This window comes from Lycorma delicatula, chromosome 10 (genome assembly GCF_047948215.1).
Source record: "Lycorma delicatula isolate Av1 chromosome 10, ASM4794821v1, whole genome shotgun sequence".
Classification (NCBI taxonomy): domain Eukaryota; kingdom Metazoa; phylum Arthropoda; class Insecta; order Hemiptera; family Fulgoridae; genus Lycorma; species Lycorma delicatula.
The window spans coordinates 25,400,990-25,421,352 of NC_134464.1; the positions used below are offsets into that span (position 1 = coordinate 25,400,990).

Genomic DNA, 20,363 nt, shown 5'->3' on the forward strand with positions numbered 1-20,363 from the left:
AGTTATTTCAATATGACAACCCTTTTAAGGATATGATAATTATTCAATATACATTTTTAATCACTTTTATTTTATATATAAGAAAAATGAAAGCAAAAACTCTAACATTTGGCATAAACTTTCTTTTAATTGTTTTCAACAATATATCAGTTATTTTTTTTAAACTACTCAAAAATATCCTACTTTACATGCTCTTGATGTAATGTACAATAAAATCTAGATGTAACAGGATAATAAAAATAATGTACACTTTAATTAACAACAAATTAATGGCTATAATTTTCAGATCGTTTTTTTAAGTTAAATCTAAACTAAAAATAAAGCTTAAAAATCACTAACTCACATCAGCACTTTGAGTCAATAACAAGCACCTGATGATGAATTATATACATATTAACAAGATACACTACTCGGATCAAACTTTGAAGAAATTACTTATAACATGTGAAACACATGCATACATTCTAGACACACATTCACCAATTCAAACAAGTTTTATGCAACACACATTCTAGAGAGGTTTTATGAAAATAAATTACAGCTATATATCAATCTTCAGCAACTTAACAATATATATTACAATCATAAATGCAGGATTATACATTATGCAATTCAACATCTACTATTAAATTAGAATAAAACCAATTGTTATACATATCTTATAAATGTGCATTGTCTATATCAGAGCACACCAGTTAAAAATAAATATAAACCGTAACAACAGTCAAATTTCCATAACTTCTTCCTCTGTTTTTTTATGTCCAAATAAAAAATTATTTTGTCCTATAAATTTGCTATTTTAACCTGAAAGTGTTTTTATTTTTAATTACAATACATTTTTAATATTTTAGATATTGATGTTATAACAAAACTTATAACAATAAAGTATATTTACAAACTATATAAAATATATCAACAATAACAGTTAATAATAAAATTTATAAAACAGTAAACTAACATTTAATCCATTAATCATTTTATACAAACACACAAAAACACAAGATAATCAAAACATTGAACTGCAAAAATTATAACATGTTTTACATTATTTAATAAGTATTTAAACTTTATGATTGTGCTGAAAAAACCTTACAGAGCCAGCACTGTTAACATGATTTTAATAAGCTTTTTAAATGCTTTCAAACTCTTTGACAAGGTGTTTAAGAATTTTTTTGATGTAATAATAAAGGTGTTTATATATATTGTACTTACAATGAAAATATTTTTATTTGTTTTTTCTTTATTAAATGACTGAAAAATCAGATGACAATTAAAAAAAAATTGGCATATTTTTTTTAATGTTCATCATGTAAAGTAAATGAGCAAGAATAATGACATATGGAAGGGTTTAAAATATCTAAATTCACTCAAAAGATGTTTATAATAGAATCTTAGGGTTTACATTAAAAGTTAACAAAATTACCACCAGCTTTTGCAATTCAAAAAGTTGTATTAGTCAATTAACGGCCAAGTTAGAGTACCATAATAAGCCTTATAAGAGATAAACATAAACGTCTTATAACCTCATACCACCATTCTACCAATACTAGAAATAAGCTTTCTTAACATAAATAATCATTTGGATAAGTTTTTTGCAAAATTATTACTTTACAATTCCTATCACAGATTTGGTTTAATGTAAATCCAAAGGCACTTAAGAAGCTTAGGAACCAACAACTTATTTTAACTACTACTGCATAATTTAAAATTAATTAATTTAAATTTTAAATAAACAATACTGAAGATGAATAAGCTTTTGGTAGTATAATATAACAAGAAATTTTGTAATCAATTAGCTTTTGCCATATTGAAAATGTACTGGTATCATAAAAACTTTCAAAAGTTTGCGCTAGTTTATGTATCAATAAGGTAATTAAACAACTGAGCCATCATCTACCTAGCAGCTAATTTTGGCAAAATTCTGTACAATTTCCTAAATTTACCTATAAAAATATAATTAGTTTATCTGAAGTGAGACCAGAATCACCTCTATCATTCTTATTCAAATGCATTTTAGATTTACCAAAATCACAGTAAGGAACTATGATAAAACATTAATACAACTCAAAATTGCAAACAATTGATCTACCTGTAAAATTAAATTAAACCTTTTCATAGATCTTGCCTTCCAACAAGCAAAAAAAGCTAATCATCTTTTGTAGTACTTTTTAATTTAGCATATCTCTTGCTATTATTCCAACAAGTTGTCATTAGGTGGTATATCTTATTATTTGTAATCAGTAACTGAGGCTTTTCTCCTTTAAGAATTCATTATATAATGATAAATAAAAATTCCTCTTTTTAAATTCCGACCACAGTATAAAAGTTAGGATTCTTTAACTCACTGGCTGTGGTATTTTTTAAATGCATGCAATCTTCATGTATTACAAGTCCCCAATGTCCAGTATTCGTGTTTCCAATAGTACATTACAGGACATATGCATCTTGTAGGCTTTTACCTATTCTAAAATTATCTGTCAGTCACTGATAGAACTATCTGTCTTAGCAGTTTTAAGAGATATACAGAAGATTATTTTATTTAAGCTCCAACCAAACCAATCCTACAAATTTGTATCACACCGAAGTCTGTTAATTGTTGAAATTAACAGATTTAATTTAACAGTTTAATTTTAACTTTTTTTTACCAACTTCACTGCACAGAAGGGAAATCAAGAGAAGAATAGGAGATTTCATAATAAATGCTCATACAGGACATACTTAACCGGTACCTCAGGCAATGTGTTAAAAAATTTAATGATTTAATAGCATTTTAACTTATAGCAACCTGTCAAAATATGGCAACCAGTCACCAGATATGTTAAATTTTTAATTTTGTAAACTATTGTATTTTATGCACTTAAATAATTATTGCTATGCTTACTTCTTTGATATCTTAGCATAAGTATGACAATAATATTTAAAATTTTAAAACAATATAGCTAATATTACAACATGATCAACTATTTCAAGTGTAACTAACCCCATTCTAGGGCAAGATAAAATATTAGCTTATGGTTAATGTTAAAACATGGGATTGTCTTAAAATTTTGCTGAATGTTCAAAATGTATTTAACTCCCTGAGCTGGGAGGCAATCTTTATGGTTCTGGATTGGAAAGTAGCTGGATATCTGCGAAGGTTGGTTCAGCGATATCTCCAGGACAGATTTTCAGTTTGTCACCAAGGCGGGATGGCGATACACTATTGAGTTATGTTCGGGGTTCCCCAAGGACCAGTTCTGAGCCCATTACTTTGGATCCTGACATATGATGGCGTGCTGTGGCTTCAATATCCAAAAGGAGAGACACTGGTAGCCTTTGCAGACGACCTCTCCCTCGCAGTGACAGCAAGGATGGAAAAAGGGGTTGCCAAGGCTGGTAATACAGCCATCGACATGGTCAGCAGGTGGATGGCGAGTAGGGATCTCGGGCTTTCTGGAGAGAAAACGAGATTTGTACTGATGGTAGGGAGGAGAGACCTGCAATCAGTGTTATTCCGAGTTGACAGTGTCCCGGTTCAACAATTAACAGAAGCCAAATATCTGGGTAGATGGCTGAACAGAAGGAGGATGTTCATGATCCACGTGAGGGAGACGTGCAAAAGCCAGCAGGTTAGTAAAGAGCTTATGTGGACCACTGGTGAATACATTGGACCCTCGCTCTCCAAAGTGCTGGCTATTTGCACATGTAGTTAATTCAGTGCTTTTGTACGTCGTCCCTGATTAGAGAAAGGCACATAAGTTGAACAAAATAGATGCTGGTTAGAAGGAGTTGAATGACGAATGACACTACAGGTGGCATCTGCCTACTCCTCCATGTGTACAAAGGCAGAATTAGTAATTGCCTTTACAACAACTGGCGAAGATGCATGTGAGTCCTGGAGGGGGCGTCGAGAGGGCTACTGCTTGGTTGGACATGCTCAGGGAATGGCAGGCCAGCTGGGATGTGTTGAATAAAGGACAATGGGCACACCGTACAATTAAAAAACTTGGGCTGTGGATCAGGAAAATTCGGGAAGCAGAAATTTTGGCTTTGCCAATTACTGAGGCCACGGTGGATTCAGAGTATATATTTGTGGAAGGCAAGGGTTGAATGTTCTTATTACAGGGAGATGGGTACCCCTGAACATGTCATGTTTGAATGCAGAAGATGGGAGACAGAAATGTGGGTTTTTATAGAGACACTACGTATGCTCACTGCTGATAATATTTTCCAAAGAGAACGCGAGTATGATATCATAGTGGGGTTTATAAGAACTAAGATGTGGGAGAAAGGACGAGAAGCGAGTGTGATGGACAGCCCCCTGCGAAGCTGCTGTTCACATGCATGCACAGGTGGGCAGTGGCTATGAGGCACGGCGACTTTGGAGCCCCTAAGTATTAAAAGACTGCAGCCATGGCTCCTGGAGTGGGGGAACAGAGATGACATAATCAAACCTGGTAACTTCACCTCAGGGGTTGGAGGCAGGTAATAAAACTGCAAGGTTCTACTGGAGCTTGAAGACACCTCCCGGGGCTGTGTAACGCTTAATTGCAGGTCTGGTCTCGGGTGGGGAGTTGGTGAGGTAAGAGGTTTAGTTGGTAAGGCAGAGGCATACATATGCATTCTTAATAACATCCTGAAGAACCTGTTAGCAAGCCCGACACTTTGCCTGTAAATGGGGTTCCTCCAACTCACCGGGGAAAAAAGGAGTTCACAGGCATTTAAAGCTAAGTTATAGCGGTAGTACTTTTAACATGTTGACTAAATTCATAAAACTAAATCTGGAGGTAGGTATAGTTTTTTTATATTTTTAAACTCTTTTTGTTAGAGCAACAGTTTATATTTTCATAAATAAAAATATACTAGATAACAAAAACAGAAAATAAAAGTAACACATACATGGTGTATTATCCACTTCATGTGGGAACGCAGCTACAAAATTATACAACTGGGAGTATAGAATAACCATTGTGATGGCAGTCAAAAGTTTTTTTCAGCAACTATCACTGATGGGGAAAAATGAAAAAAATCTTTGTTATTTTCACACAAGAGAATATTAAAAAAATGCATAAAGGAGTGGTTTTAACAAGTATACATATTAAAATTTCTTACAAAATAGACTTTAAGATCTCTAAGAGAGTAAATAGGTTCAAGCAAATAGGTGACTGTTCCTACTAGTTGTAATAGCACACATTATGTATAAAGTCCACTTCATAATAAAACAGTGTGAACAACACTCTCTTTTCTATTTAGCCTTCAGAATCGCCGTAAGGTATTACTTCAGAGGATGAATGAAGATAATTTGTATGAATAATTGTAGTAATAACAATAATAATAATAAAATAATAAAAATAAATAAGGAACATAATGTATAAACATGTGAATAATTCACAATTTTACATTTTCATAATAGCTTAAATAATTAAAAATACAAAATAATATACAGATACAAAATATCTTGGATTCTTATCAACGACTATTATGTTTTAAAATTTTTACAATTTGATCACCTACTATTGTCTTGATTTGATGTATTACGACAAGATAAAAGCGTAGATGCATCTGACAAACTATATGTGCCTGGTTCAAATACAGGTGGGTACTCCAATCCTGGGTAATCTGGAGTAGAGGGGCTGCTGGACGGACAATGTACAACATCCTAAACAACATAATGGAAAACCATTACATATTATAACACTAATTGTATACATAAGTGAAAACTTTCTTTCAAAAAAATGAAAAAAAAATACACTTACAACTTATATATATGATAATATATAGATTAGTGTAATTCAGAATCTTTAATGAAGTATACCTATTAGATTTTCACTCTTAAGTATACATTCTTAAGTAGATTTTCACTCTTAAGTATACAGCCTGTGTGAGTACATTTTTCAATCAAATATTTCATCTGAGACTATAATCTCAAAATGCTCTCTATATTGTAGTGCTTTGTTTCATATCTACAACAGTTTTACTAATAAAGTTATAGTAATGTAAAACTGCACTATGACTAATTAATACAAGGTGCTACCCAAAAGTTCAGGGAATTTGAATTTCGCACGCGAACCATTGCTGGTACGACCTGCTGCCGCTAGAAGTGGCTAACAGACTCTTTATGAATCAGTGTTCCAACAGCTGTGACGGTGAGAGGCTGCATTGTTGACTTTTGTGCGGTTGTGTAACATTGTATTTTCCTGCTTCGGCAAAGTTCTAAATGGCAGATTTTACGGAGCAAAGAACCTGCATCAAATTTTTCTTCATGCTTAAAAAAACTGGTGCATGCTTGTGGAAGCATGCACCACTTGTGCATGCTATGAGTAAAAGTAAAACTTTTTTGTGGTACAAACGATTCAAAGATGGATGAACAACAGTCGATGATGATGAGGATTCAGGAAGACCATCAACAAGCGCAACACCGGAAAACATCGCGAAAGTGCGAGAGGCTATTGTTGCAGATCATAGACAAACAATCCATGATGTTTGTGCAATCGTACAAATGTCATACGGGTCCATGCAACGCATCTTGTCAGACAATTTGAACATGAGACGCATTGCTGCAAAATTCGTACAGAGACGCTGAACAGTGACCAGAAACAAAATCACGTAGCTGTCTGTAGTGAATTGAAAAATTCAGCAAGAGATGACCCTAACTTCATCTCCAACATCATAACCGGTGATGAGATATGGGTGTATGGGTATGACCCTGAAACTAAGCAGCAGTCGTTACAGTGGAAGTTGCCAAGTTCACCGCAGCCAAAAAAAGCATGTCAAGTTCGCAGCAACGTGAAGTCCATGATGATTGTTTTTTTGACATCAAAGGCATTATTCATAAGGAATTTGTTCCTCTTGGTCAACTGTCAATGGGATGTTCTATTGTGAAGTTTTGAAGTGGTTACGTGAAAGCATTAGGTGCAAACGTTCACATCTGTGGCTTCCAAAACGACGGTAGTGATTCCCCACCCACCCTATTCGCCTGACCTTGCCCCGTGCGACATTTTTCTCTTTCCAAAAATAAAATTTCAATTGAAAGGCTGTCGTTTTAACACAATTGAGGAGATTCAGGAAAAAACGCAGAACGTGCTTCGAACACCTGCAGACTTCCAGGGATGCATGGAATCATGGGAAAAACGCTGGGATCACTATATCAATGCCCAAGGGGATTACTTTGAAGGAGACAGTGGAAATTATAAGTTATGGTAAGCTATTTTATTTTTATGGTATAATTCCCCGAACTTTTGGGTAGCACCTCGTATATCATAAAAAACAAATTAAAAAGAAAATAAAAAACCAGAAAATTAAATATTAGATTAGCTGTTTCTCCCCTAACATAATTCAACAATGTATTTTCGGTTATCAGTACCAATAAACTAAGTTTTCTGACTATAGATTGCTATTTATAACAGATATTTTTAAATTTGTTTAAAACTAATCATAAAATAACATATATAAGAAACTTCATACTTTAAGTGTCATTTATGATTGTAAGCAACCTTACACAAGACAAACTACTCCTGAAAATGAAATAACCATTCTATAAAGGATATCATGGCAGAATTATAACAGAAAGGGAGAATTAAAGTGGTTTTCTGACATTTCTTCAATGGATCATATATAATGTTGCAAATTAGCTTACCAAAATGCAGTTTATATTCAAACTAATTTACAACACCACACTGTTCACAACAGAGATTGTTTTTTCTCAAAGAATAATGATGCTCTCTTTAAGTAATCTGATTAGTGTCTCGAATCTCAGGTGATTTACATGCATCACAGTCATAAGACTGATTAGGTGATTACAATAAATTAGCATACCCTTTCATTTCAATAAAACAATGATATAAATAAATAAATTTTTATTCTGATCGGAACATAAAAACACACTATATGGATCAGATCATTATAAGATAAATTAAAATTAAAAACAAATTATAAGATAAAAACAGATATACTTCAAGTTCATATTAATAATTTAAATAAAAAATGTGAAATAATATTAAGGTAAATATATTAAATATAAAAAAAAATACTACAAAAATAATCCACAACTCAGAAGTGCTTTCAAAAATAATTTTATATACACACTGGATAAAAGATTTATATAACAGGATAAAGATAAACTAAATTTAAATTAGGATAATTACTTTATAAATTATAAATTTATATTAGGATAAACTAAAAATTCAACAGAGTAATATTATTTCCATAAAAGAAAATCATTTAACTATATTTTAAATAAATTGTGGGAAGATTTTTCAAATGATTTGCCAATTTTCAAAACACTGCAATTGGAGGATAAGGCCACGTTTTCATAAAAATCGAAGTATTGTTTTGAGATATACAAAAACAGTTCTGCTGTCTGGTTTGGTAAAGGTGGAATGTTATTTTTTAAGAATAAGTGACAAATCTTTTGGATAAATTAACATATCTAATTTTCTAAATGCAAATCTACAAAATTCATACTTAGGGAATAAGATCTGGCAGCTAATTTTTATATATTAAAAACTTGTTCTGACTTTTTGAGGGAGCCCCAAAAGTTGATATTATACTACGTAGGAATAATAAATATTTAATAATGATGACAAACAGGATTTTATTACGGGGCTTCTTCAAAGCAAAACAGTACTGTTTGAATTCTTTATACAAAGGAAATCATTTTGATCATCACACAAGAAACTTATTTAATAAAACTCATTAATTTTACTTTGTAAGCAACAGAAATAGTAAATATGAAAAATGGGAATTTTATCAAAGTGATCAACCATATTATGTTTACCTGCAAATATAATAAAGTTAAAAGAGTAATTAGATAATAAACAACAAAAAAACAATCAATTAGGAGGGAAAATTTTATTAATAACAATAAAAAAAAAAAACATTATCCAATAGCTGTTTAAAATTTTCATAAAAATGTTTATACTATTTTTTCCAATCTAAAAAGTACTAAATATTTTGTGCAATTTTAAGATAAGAAATATTTATATGACAGAGGTGGTATATAACCCTACTCCTTATCTTAACAAAAAAATAAATCATCAATTCTCTAGTACACAAGCTATGATACCAAACTTCATGACTAGGTTACTATTACTCAGGTTTACTTGAAGAATTTTCTAATAAACATTTTAGTATTTTTGGATCAAGGGGACTTTTTTTTACAAATATCAATTGTTTCCCTTCATTATTACATACTGCAACAGGTAGTAAAGGAACAATAAGTTTTCCAAATTACTTCTACTGAGTTTTGAGAAATGAATTCAATGTGTACTTTTACATAAGTAAATAATTTATCATTTATTAAGCTGTATTTTATAAATCATCATCTTCAGTTCCCTTTAATCCAAGTTTCCTTGGGTTAGCCTTTCATAAAATTTCTTCGTCTCCCTTGATCCGTGTACCACCTCTCTTCCATTACTCTAATCAGTTCCACTCTTGCACACTTCCTCTACAAATGTATTCACCTATTTCATTCTTGGTCTACCCCTTGGTCTTCTATTTGTTTTCTCCGCATATAGGAACCTGTTTGGCAATCTTTCTTATCCATTCTTTCAATATGCCCAAATTAATTGAATTTAGATCTTCCAATTAATTCAATAAAGGCTTCCCAATTTCAGTTTCTCTCTAATCATACTCCTTCTTACCCTATCTCGTCTTGTTTCCCCTAGCATACTTCACTTGAATTTCATTTCTGCTGCCTATACTTGAACCTCCATCTGTCCAGGTTTCTACCACATGGTAAAAATTGGCACAAGTAGGGGCTTGATACATAACTCTCTTACATTGCATAGATACCTCCTTACTCCAGACCAAACTTCTTACAATCCACCTTAATAAATACAGATAAAATCCACTTGCCTTCTGTACTCGTACTTACTTCCTTAACCATTCTCCCATCCTCAGAAAAAACTGTTCAAAGATAAATAAACTCCTTTTTACCCTTTCTATTTTTATACCATTCATAGTTATGTCCATTGAATTTCCATTTTTTTGTTTTGCACAATAACTTTACTCTTCTCAACAGTAAAATGCATGCCATATTTCACAATTTCTTCACTCTACACATTTATTGCACATTCTATATCCCTTTCAGACTCTCCCTATATAACATGGTTGCTCGTTCCGTCTGCTATTTCCTTTTTAATTTTCTTGAAGATTCCATCCGGAGTCATTATAAACAAAAGTGGAGATATCACACTTCCTTGCTCAACCAATCTAATCTCCCCAGGGTTGTCCAGACACAACACTGGCTCACCCTCAAACATAGCATTAACCATCTGTATGTTTGCTTCATCCACATAAAGCTTCTTTTAGCACCTGCCAAACAACTTCTCTATTCATGTTATCATATGCCTTTATTATGTATAAAAATGCCATAACTAATTTCTTATCATAATCCCACTTCTTACTCATTTATGTCAGCACAAATATTGCATCTGTGGTGGATCTACTATATCTAAGACCTAAATAGTTCATTAATATTTATAAATATCTTTGTACATATCAATCAACCAACACAAGGATTCTTGCAGGTGTTCAGACAGTAACAAATGTGGAATGGTAGCGAATTACTCTAATAAAACCATACTTTGACATTAAAAAAAGAAAAAAATTCATCCATATTTTTTAGACTTTATGTTTATTAACTGGTTTTAGTTTAGAGCCCCTAAAAAAGAATTTTATGTTTGCTACCTTTTTCCATATACCTTTTATATAAAAGACTTCTTATCTTTTTTCATAAAAATAACAGCATAAAATAAAATAAAATAAAATACACCTTAGCATAAATAATTTGAACTTACAGAGGAATCATTATCATCAGGAGGTGAAAGTGGTGGCGAGTTCAAGGATTCACCACCAGAATCTGCATTACCACCACAACCACCACGGAAAGATGACGAATTCCTGAATATTGCTCTGTGCAATCTTGGAGATCCTGCTCAAATAAAATCCAAACAGATTTTTAATGCAACCAGGCTAAGCTGAATGAAAAACCAAATACTGAAATATTACTTTTACATGATAAATACCATTTTTCAGAATTTTGAAAAATTCTGAAGCTAGTTTTTCAAAAACAGTTAGTACAATTTTGACAAAAATTTAATATGCTTATTGTAAGTAATTTTTTTTGTATCTGGAGGGTTTTCTCACTAAATTATTGCCAAAACAAAAATATCACTTTCTTTAATTTAAAAACTTTTCACTAACAACATTTTAGAAATGTACACGATCTACTACTAACAGACCCTCTATTGAGAATCCGTTACATTTTTTTAAAATTACTATTTTCAATAAATTTCAATTTTTAATTAATATAAGATTATAAGGTACTCTTTTTGTGATGTAAAAAAAATGCATGGGATAATGCTAGAGTTAACTTAAAAAATGGAAAAGTTTGTTATGTATCATCGCCTAAATATTTTATTATGCTTTCAGAAGATCTTTTTAGATATAACACAATTCTTTTGTCTTGTGGTGTTGTAGATAATTTATTACATTAAATTATGATTAACTTTGAGTTGAGCAACATTATTAACAAGAGTGAAAGAAGCTCCAAGGCATCTGCAGACCAGAGCTATTCTAGCAAGGCGCTTTCTTTCCTACTTACAATCACACATCTATTCCCTTCTGCAAGCGTCTTGCTATAACTGCTTGGCTACAAATCATGTATTCTTCTCAACAGTATTACACACAAGCATTATAAACAGTTTATTTTTTGAATTACCTATAAAAGTTCTAGCAAGTCAGTAAATCCTCCCATAACCAGATGATTCTAGTAAGCATAAAATGCAAATGGCTGCAGCTAAATATTTGACTTCAACATCATAAGTTCCAAAGAGATAGAGGTGAACAAATGGAATCTTCTGTAATTTTGTGAAAAATGACAGCAAAAGTCCATTCCAGAGGGAAAATCCTTATAAATAATTGAATTTAACCAAACTGCATATACAACACACTAAAAACTCAACCGTGTTAAAATGTTGAAAATGAAGAAATAATTTACAGAAATTATTATGCATAACTATTATAATAAAACTTCTTAAGATTGTTTACATAATTCTCAAAACAATCTGACTGAATAAAACAAAATGATAATTGCTAACTCCCTAATCCAATTTATTCAAGCTCAAGTATAAGTAGATGAAAATTTTAAATGGAAAAGTATATAATTTTTTAAGCCCATTTAAACTATTCAGCGTTTTAAAATAAAAGTTTCTACGTTCACATTTTGTAAGTGTGTGGTTTTATTTCACTGCTACACCAATCATTCCAAAGTTTCTAATAATACATAATCATTCCATTTTTGAAATAAATAATAATTTTGAATAAATGTATACAGAATCAACAAAAGTAAGAACAAGCAAAAACCTATTTTTACCTAAAAGTGTTTTCTGATTATCTTGTTTATTGCCACCAGTAAATAAACTCTTTAAACGTGATGCTGGTGTATGAACATTATTTGGCTTAACACAACGGTGGCGTGATGAAGGCATAGCAGAACGACTACTCTCTTCAGTTAAAGATGAAGATGGTAATTGACTTTGATCCAATAGCATCTCAAACGCCAGCCTCATACGAGAATCATCATTATTTACTCCTAAATACAAACAGAGTCAGCATATTGAAATTAAACTTTTTCACAAGTGAATTTATCTGAATGAGAAAGTCAATAGGTTCTATAAACTATATCACATTTTAAAAGAAATTTATCTGTTTTTCATATGGAAAGTTTTGGATTCAAATCCTACTCAGGCTTGGCATCTTTTCCAAGCTACAAAGTTTAATTCTTGTTAAAAAAAAGAATAACTGTAACGACTCCAGCCAGTAGTTACTCAATGTATTAATAAGATAGAAAAAGTCACAGAGAAAAGTTTTCTCTGTGTGAAGATTTAAATTCTGCAATAAGTAGGAAATTTTATGCTTTGTAGCTAGTAGTAATTAACTGATATATGAGGGCAATAATGAGGCTGACCTTGCAGTGAAATTTAAAGCATGCAAAGTGGCAGTCCTGGTTGTATACAAGTACCTAGATATATTGTCTATTCCCATGTTAACTTCAAGTTGATTGCTGTAGTCGTAAGCATCAATAATTATTTGTGTAATGTATAGGGCAGTTGTCTATCCTGAAAAATATCTACCAACATTACAGATTCAGTTTTGTCTGTTTAAAAAAAATTAGCTTCCAAAACGTAAAAAATGCAGAACAAAGCATTCAATGAAGAGCATGTGTCATGTGCAGCCGTTTTTATTAGCATGCTGCATATTTGGTCGGGCAAGAGAGTGTGGAAGATACTACACTCTTTGTCATCTCACTCTGGCAAGAGCAGGATGAAAAAACACATCAATTAATAATGTTACAGTGAATATAATGTTGTAGTGAGCATCATCATTTGAGAAGATTGTTGTATTAGTAGATGGAGGAACACATCTGAAGAAGCATTGCACACAAAATTCTGAACAAGTGGATGCGTACAAAATGCACTGCATATCATTGGATTCTATGGCTATTTAACACATTACCAAATGGAGTATCGCATATTTATTTGTGAAGAGCTGTTGGCTTGCTATAATTAGAAAGGAACACATATTTTGTACTATGTGGTAATTGTTGACAAGTCTTGGATGTTCAATTATGATCCTGAGATGAAAAAACAAAGCTCCCAATGGACGTCAACTTCTTTACCAGCTCTGAAAAAAGTGAAAGCTGCATGATGTGTAAGTAAAGTAAGGATAATCATCTTTTTAGATCATGAAGGATTCATTTACAGCATCAGATTTCTACAGGTATAACTGTAAATGCTTTCTGGTAGATAAACGTGCTGAAGATAATGCTAAGTCACTTCAGGAAAAAAAAATTAGAGATGTTCTGTTGCATCATGAAAATGCGTGCTCCAATGTCACTCAGAAAAAAATTAGAACAATTCCTCACTCAACTATACAGTCCAGATTTAACTACATGTGACTTCACGTTGTTCCCCGAAGTGAAGAAAGACGTGAAAGGGGGAAAATTTGAGACAAATCTATAGGTCATAAAATCCATGGAGGCGAAATGCAAAGTGCTTTCAAAAAATGACCTGAATTTTGTTTGAAAAGTGGATCAAGCATTAAAAGCAGTGTGTTGCACTTAAAGGAGACTATTTTGTAAAGGACTATGCAAATGTTAGTTTCAGAATAAGTTTTTTTTTTGTAACTACAGCTGCTGTCTTATTACTTCTTGGACTGCTATGGAAATTACTATTCAATTGTTGTTCAGTAAGTAAATCTTTACTTTCCTAGCTTTAGATCTATTGCAGCTACAGTAATTGCAGTACAGTATAGGTATAAAGGGAAGATTTTGGCCAAAATTCTGGGCATTAGCTCATTTTTGAAAATGCTGTTGTTTCAAGACTCCAATAGCCCAAAAAACAAAAAAAAAATACAGAAATTTCTGAATCATGTAATTTAATATGTGTTGGCTTGTATTTTAATTATCTCCAGACTGGCTTAACATGAACTCAAAAATGGCTACAAACATTTATATAAATAAGCATTTAAGAAATTACATTAAAAGAAAGGAGGAGGTTTTTGCCAATTTGAATTCTCGTGCAGTGATTGTAGAAAATTGAAATTTAGTACAATCAAAATACTTAATACGCTACTTATTTAAAATTCTATTTAAATTTAAGCAAACTGAATTTAGGAATGCAGAGGGATATTCAACATTATTTATCAACAGTTTTTCTTGTATCTTTAAAATCCCATGACCACTTAAATTAAATCCCATGTCATTTAAAATTTGGTTAAACACTTGGCTATATATATCTTAGCATTAAGCCTGATTTTTTTATCTCATCAAGCTAGGAGACATCACAGTACCGCTACTTTTTTCCTCCAAAGAGTCCTCCTCGAAGGTGCTGACCAAACTTAAGATACTGATTTAGGACATCAAATAAATAAAAAAAAAATAAATAGATGAAACATTCTCTATCTCACTTCATTTTCTCTGTCCATCATTTTACATTATTTTCAATAAAAATGTATAACTTACACAGTAAGTCTAAAAAGTTACTGAACTAAATTAAATAAAAATACAGATTTAAAGATAAACGAATTTATTCACATCAGCCCTCTACATAAAACCCTTCTTTAATTATACACTCGCTGCAGCGCTGGTAGAGCCTGTCAAACGCTCTGGAGAAATCGCTTTATGGGATGCCTTCAACTGCTTGGTGCAAGCCTTTTGGATCGCTGACATGTCATCGAAAAAATGGCCTTTCATCTTCAACTTGAGTTTCAGGAACAGAAAATAGTCTGCTGGAGCCAAATTGGGTGTATAAGGCAAGTGGGATAAGACAGTGATTTGATTGCGGTGTAATAATGTGTTAAAACTGTTGCCATGTGTGTACTGTGGGCACTGTCATGCAAGGGAGTCCAACTGCCCGAATCCCAGTACTTGAGCCTAATTCAAGGAATGCAACACATCAGGCATTTCATTGCTTCCAAATAGAATTTAGAATTCACGGTTTGACCAGTTGGTACAAATTCATGATGAATCAGGCCCTTTAAGTTAAAGAATGCAATCAATGTCATTTTCACTTTAGATTGTTGCTGCCTGACTCTTACTGGTCTTTGTGCTCCAAGACTCAACCAAACAGTGGATTGATGCTTCGTTTGTGGATCGTGCATGAAGCACCAGCTTTCATCCCAAGTTACAATTGTTTGCAAAAATTCGGGTTGCTATCAGCAGTTTCAATGAAATCTTGAGCGTACCTGTTTCTCTTATTCAGTCAAGAAGTGTGAAATGAAACGAGACTACACCTTTCAGAGGCTCATTTTTTCTGTTAGAATTGTATGTACCACATCTTTTCCAATGTTTAGCTCTTCTGCTATGGACCGAAGGGTAAGATGAGGTTGTTCATACAGGAGTACACATACCTTTCACAATGTTTATGTTGTAAACAGCTGACAGCCTCCCACTTCATTCATCGTCATCCAACGAATCTCTACCATCTTTAAACCACTTCTATCATGTATATGTTGTAGTACAAGATGCAGCTTCATCACCAAATGCTTGCCGTATCATAGAATAAGTTTCAATGAAAAATTTTTGAAGTTGAACACAAAATTTTATCGTGCTTCTCTGTTCCATTTCGTGAGTTTACATAAGGCCAACGTACACAACGTACATGGTCGAATATAACTCAAGGCTGGAGTGATGAAATTTTGTACTCATACTCTGTCAGACATTGTACTACATAGTTCCTTGGTTGTCCAAGAGGCGACACTACTTGTATCAACTAGAAAGATTTAGTTCAGTAACTTTTCAGACCTACTGTGTAAGAATGAATTGGGATATTTTTACCCGTGATGGAACAGAGACAGTAAATGCTATTGGGGTAAGAGGTTGTGTGTGTGTTTGCATGTGTCTGTTACTATTTTCCTCAAAAACTACTGGACCACTTTTGATATGGTTTTTTGCATTACATAGGTATCACTTCAGAGCAAGTTCTTAGACATTTTTTTATGGTTGTAGGTCACTAGGGGACACTGCAGTAGATGTGTTTCTCTAAAATGGCTGAGCCGATTTTGATGCGGTTTTTTTTTTACATCCATAGGTATCACTTCATTGCATTAAACAGGTATCATCTCAGAGCAAGTACTTAAATTAGTTTTACAGTTATAAGCGGCCAGGGAGTGTTACAGATATGTTTCTTCAAAACAGCTTCGTGGTTTTTTTTAAATTTTATCACTTGTAATGAAATTTGGTGAATATATTTCAAAAAAACATTTTTTACAAAATAAATAAGTTTGAAAATTACAAAATAATAATAATTTGAAATTTTTTAAATATTAACAGCTGTGTAAACATTAGTTTTATCAAATTGTGTTTTATTAGACAAAATTTTAAGCTTTTATGCAAACAAAATGATGTTTATTTATTCTAATCTGTTGATAAACATCTGAGGTACTGCTTAAATTATTAAAGTGGATCTTCAAAATTATTATACATGAACCAGGAACTAAATCGTTAGACTGCACAACACATTTTATTAATTTTCTTCTAACATCATTAAACAAACTTTATATTAAAATATGAAATTTAATAAAAATATTTTCTTATAAGGGAATCATGCAGAAGGTTATTTTCACATTAGGAAAATGTTACTATATTTAGTGTTCTTTATCAGACAGTAAAATATCACCAGAACATATAGGAACTCTCTGTAGAAACCGATTTGTAAAATTGATTTCTATTTGTATTTCATAACTGATTTGATCATTTTTAAGTAATAATAATATAGTCATTGTTAATATTTAAAACCCCAGAGGCACATCTGAAATCAAAATCTGTCAAGGGCTTCACCAGGAAAGTTATGCAATCCTTTGTTGGTTTTTTTACTTGTATTAAAAATATCATTTCAGTAATGCGAGCTTTGTTTCAGTGTTAACTTGTTACAGAAACATCAGTAAAGAACTTTTTAAACATCAACTAAAAAGCCTAACGTCAGGTGGGAGATATCAGGACACGTTTACAAAATATTTTCTAAATAATCTTAAGGTTAAGTGTTGCTGGCCAAGATTATTTCATGCACTTCATAAAAATAATTTTGACAGAAGGGTAGAATTTTGTTAAAATTTTGGAAATTTATTGTTAGTTGTGAAACAGATACTTAGTTCTTTTAATCTTGTTCAGCGATAGGGTTCAGTGAAGCATGCTTTGAACTAAATGAAATCATCACAGTTTTTTATTGGTGAAGAAAAAGTTTCACATAATTACAAATAAAATATTTAAATAACAAATATTGAAATAAATATTTAATGAATAAACTATTTAAATAATAATCTCAAAGAAAGTAATAAATAATTATGCTCACCACTTTTTTGGGCAGTAATAATACTTGATAAATTCTAACAAAATTTTTAGGAATAAAGATCTAAATTATTGAATATACAGTTCAGAAAAAAATATTAAACATGATTTACAGCTGGAAACATCTACTTTACTAAGAAAACAAATGCAGATGAATATCTTAACAAACATCAATAATTATAATATGAAACTAATCAATAAATAAAGAAACCCAGTAAAGTAAATGATTGTCTCACTTCCCAATGAGAAATCATCTTTTTCAGTGCTAATTGCTAACATTTTCACTTTATGAAAAAGTAGAAAAAAATATTTTCATATTTTTCTGTATTTATTTTAAGAATGATGATGCTGCAAGTATAGTGAACGTTTGTACTCTCTCAAAGACAAGTGATCTTACAATTCATTTAACTGTCTTGGGAGATATTCAATTAATATAAAATAGATAAGATATATAAACATTACAACAGAAATTTTCTTAGCATCACCTAAATCACTCACTCTAAAAAGTTGTAAGAAGAAAAAATAAAAAGAATAACAAAATCTTCAAAATTCTTTTAAGTACCCAAAACTGATATAAAACAGACATTATTCTTTAAAAAACAGTATGAAGGTGTTCCAGGAGGTTTGTGCTACACTTTACGTCAGTTTTCTTGAATTTCTTTTTTTTTATCAACCTTTTCAATCAAACTATCCATTATTACTGACCGCCAGAGCAAAATGAAACATCCTTCATCATGAATGTTTGTTTGCCCTTTTCAAAATGAACAGCACCACTATCTTACTTTAGCATCACTCATAGTACTTAGCCTGTCATAAATTTGCCTGTGAATTTCAGGAGCAGAATATTTTTTTTGCAATAAGAAAAAACCTCACCTTACTTTAGAAACATGCCTCATATTTTATAACAATCTTGTATATAATTATATCCATAAATATATTTATATATATATATGATTGTTTTCTTTAAAAAAAAAATTTATGAACTTATTAAAAATATAAAAATATTTCAAATACTAAATTACATAGAAATATTATTACCTGCTGTATCCAGAGGTGCAACAGGCGGTGGCTGATATAAGGCAGCTTTTTTTAGTCTTTTATTATTGCTATTATTATTATTAGCATTGTTCAAATTATTTGCTCTCAGTGAATCTATCCACAGTTTCTCAGGTGAACCATCTCTGTTTACAATAAATAAGATAAATATCTAAAGAATATGCAAACAGTCACAGTCACAGTCACAGTCACACCCACACACACACATATATATATATATATAAAGATAAAAAAATAACTAGAAATTTATTAAAATCTTTCTCTCTATCAGGTTTAATGTGCATGCATTCTGACTTAATAATGTCTTTCACTGCTGGAAACATTTTGAAAGTCTTCACAGGATTGACAGAATTTACAGTCTCCAGTAGTTTTTTAATGTTTTTTCTAGTCGACATAATCAAAATATTTTCCTTTCTTATGAAGGAAGTAACTGCCTAGTGTGAGGTCAGGTGTACAGGATTTTTTTTATCAAAAGTAACGTGAGTTACTTTTGATAAAAAATTGCTGCATACCTCTATTTAAATTGGAACATTCCTATAGAGAATGAAATGACTACTACTGCTCCATAAATTTGATTCTTTTCTTTGCAGTCTATTGCATAATCCTTTTGTTATCACAACATAAAAGTATACTTTTTTCCAAGTAGTAAAACAGCACCAACTTTCAACTCTGTCACAATTTCTTAAAAAAAAAACTGTTACTCTTTTTGAACTTCTTCCCTCAAATCATGACAAACAATTTCTTTCCTTCAACAAACAAAAGGAAAGTTTTACATAAAAATAATTCATTTTCATAATTTACTTTATACTTTTATTATTCACAGATGCAAATTTCAAGACAAAGCAGTCATCTCAATCTCAGCGAAAGTTTAATGACAAATCTTCAGCGATTGCATATAAACCTTTTCAAGATTCTTAAATATAACATTATACCATTTTTGAGAGTAATTCATTCTTGAACTAGCTAAAAGTCAGCCAGATTTTGGTTTTATCAAGTGACAATTCAACTTGGTTGAAATGTCACTTGCAAATTATTCAAATTTTTTTCCTTAAAAGTCTACTGAAGCTTTAATACAGTTTCAGCAACACTCAAACTCTTCTTTTTTTTCTTTTATTATTTTATGTGAAAAGGCCCAATTTAGGACCACAGAAATATCACTTCTTTCTAGTTTCTTTTCACTTTCTCCATGCAATCTCATTTTTCAGCACAGCTTTGTTTTTTCTTATCTGTCAATTTTCTTCCAGTCCTTCTTTTTTCTGCCACAACAACTTTTATATTGTAAATTATTCTTTAAAAGTTAACTCTACTGCAAACAGCCTTCTTTCAGGCCTATCCTTTGGAAGTTTTCTCTTTACTGTTTCAGGAAATTTGATTTGCTTTTCATGTCACACAGCTTGAGAAAGATTTGTTTATTTATCTGTTTGAGCGCATCCTGATCACATACTCCAAGAAATTTGGCCTTTTCGTTAATGATCTTCTT

General features: G+C 31.6%; 1 protein-coding gene across 1 annotated transcript in view; it reads right to left on the reverse strand.

Annotated features, from left to right (window-relative positions):
• Nucleotides 1-548: 548 nt before the first annotated feature.
• cnk (connector enhancer of ksr) overlaps nt 549-20,363 on the reverse strand; it is a 90,669-nt gene continuing 70,854 nt past the window's right edge. Inside the window, 5 exon segments of the mRNA XM_075377798.1 lie at nt 549-804; nt 5,494-5,638; nt 10,779-10,912; nt 12,356-12,574; nt 18,866-19,008. Coding sequence (XP_075233913.1) covers nt 800-804; nt 5,494-5,638; nt 10,779-10,912; nt 12,356-12,574; nt 18,866-19,008 — 646 coding nt within the window. The 3' untranslated portion in view covers nt 549-799.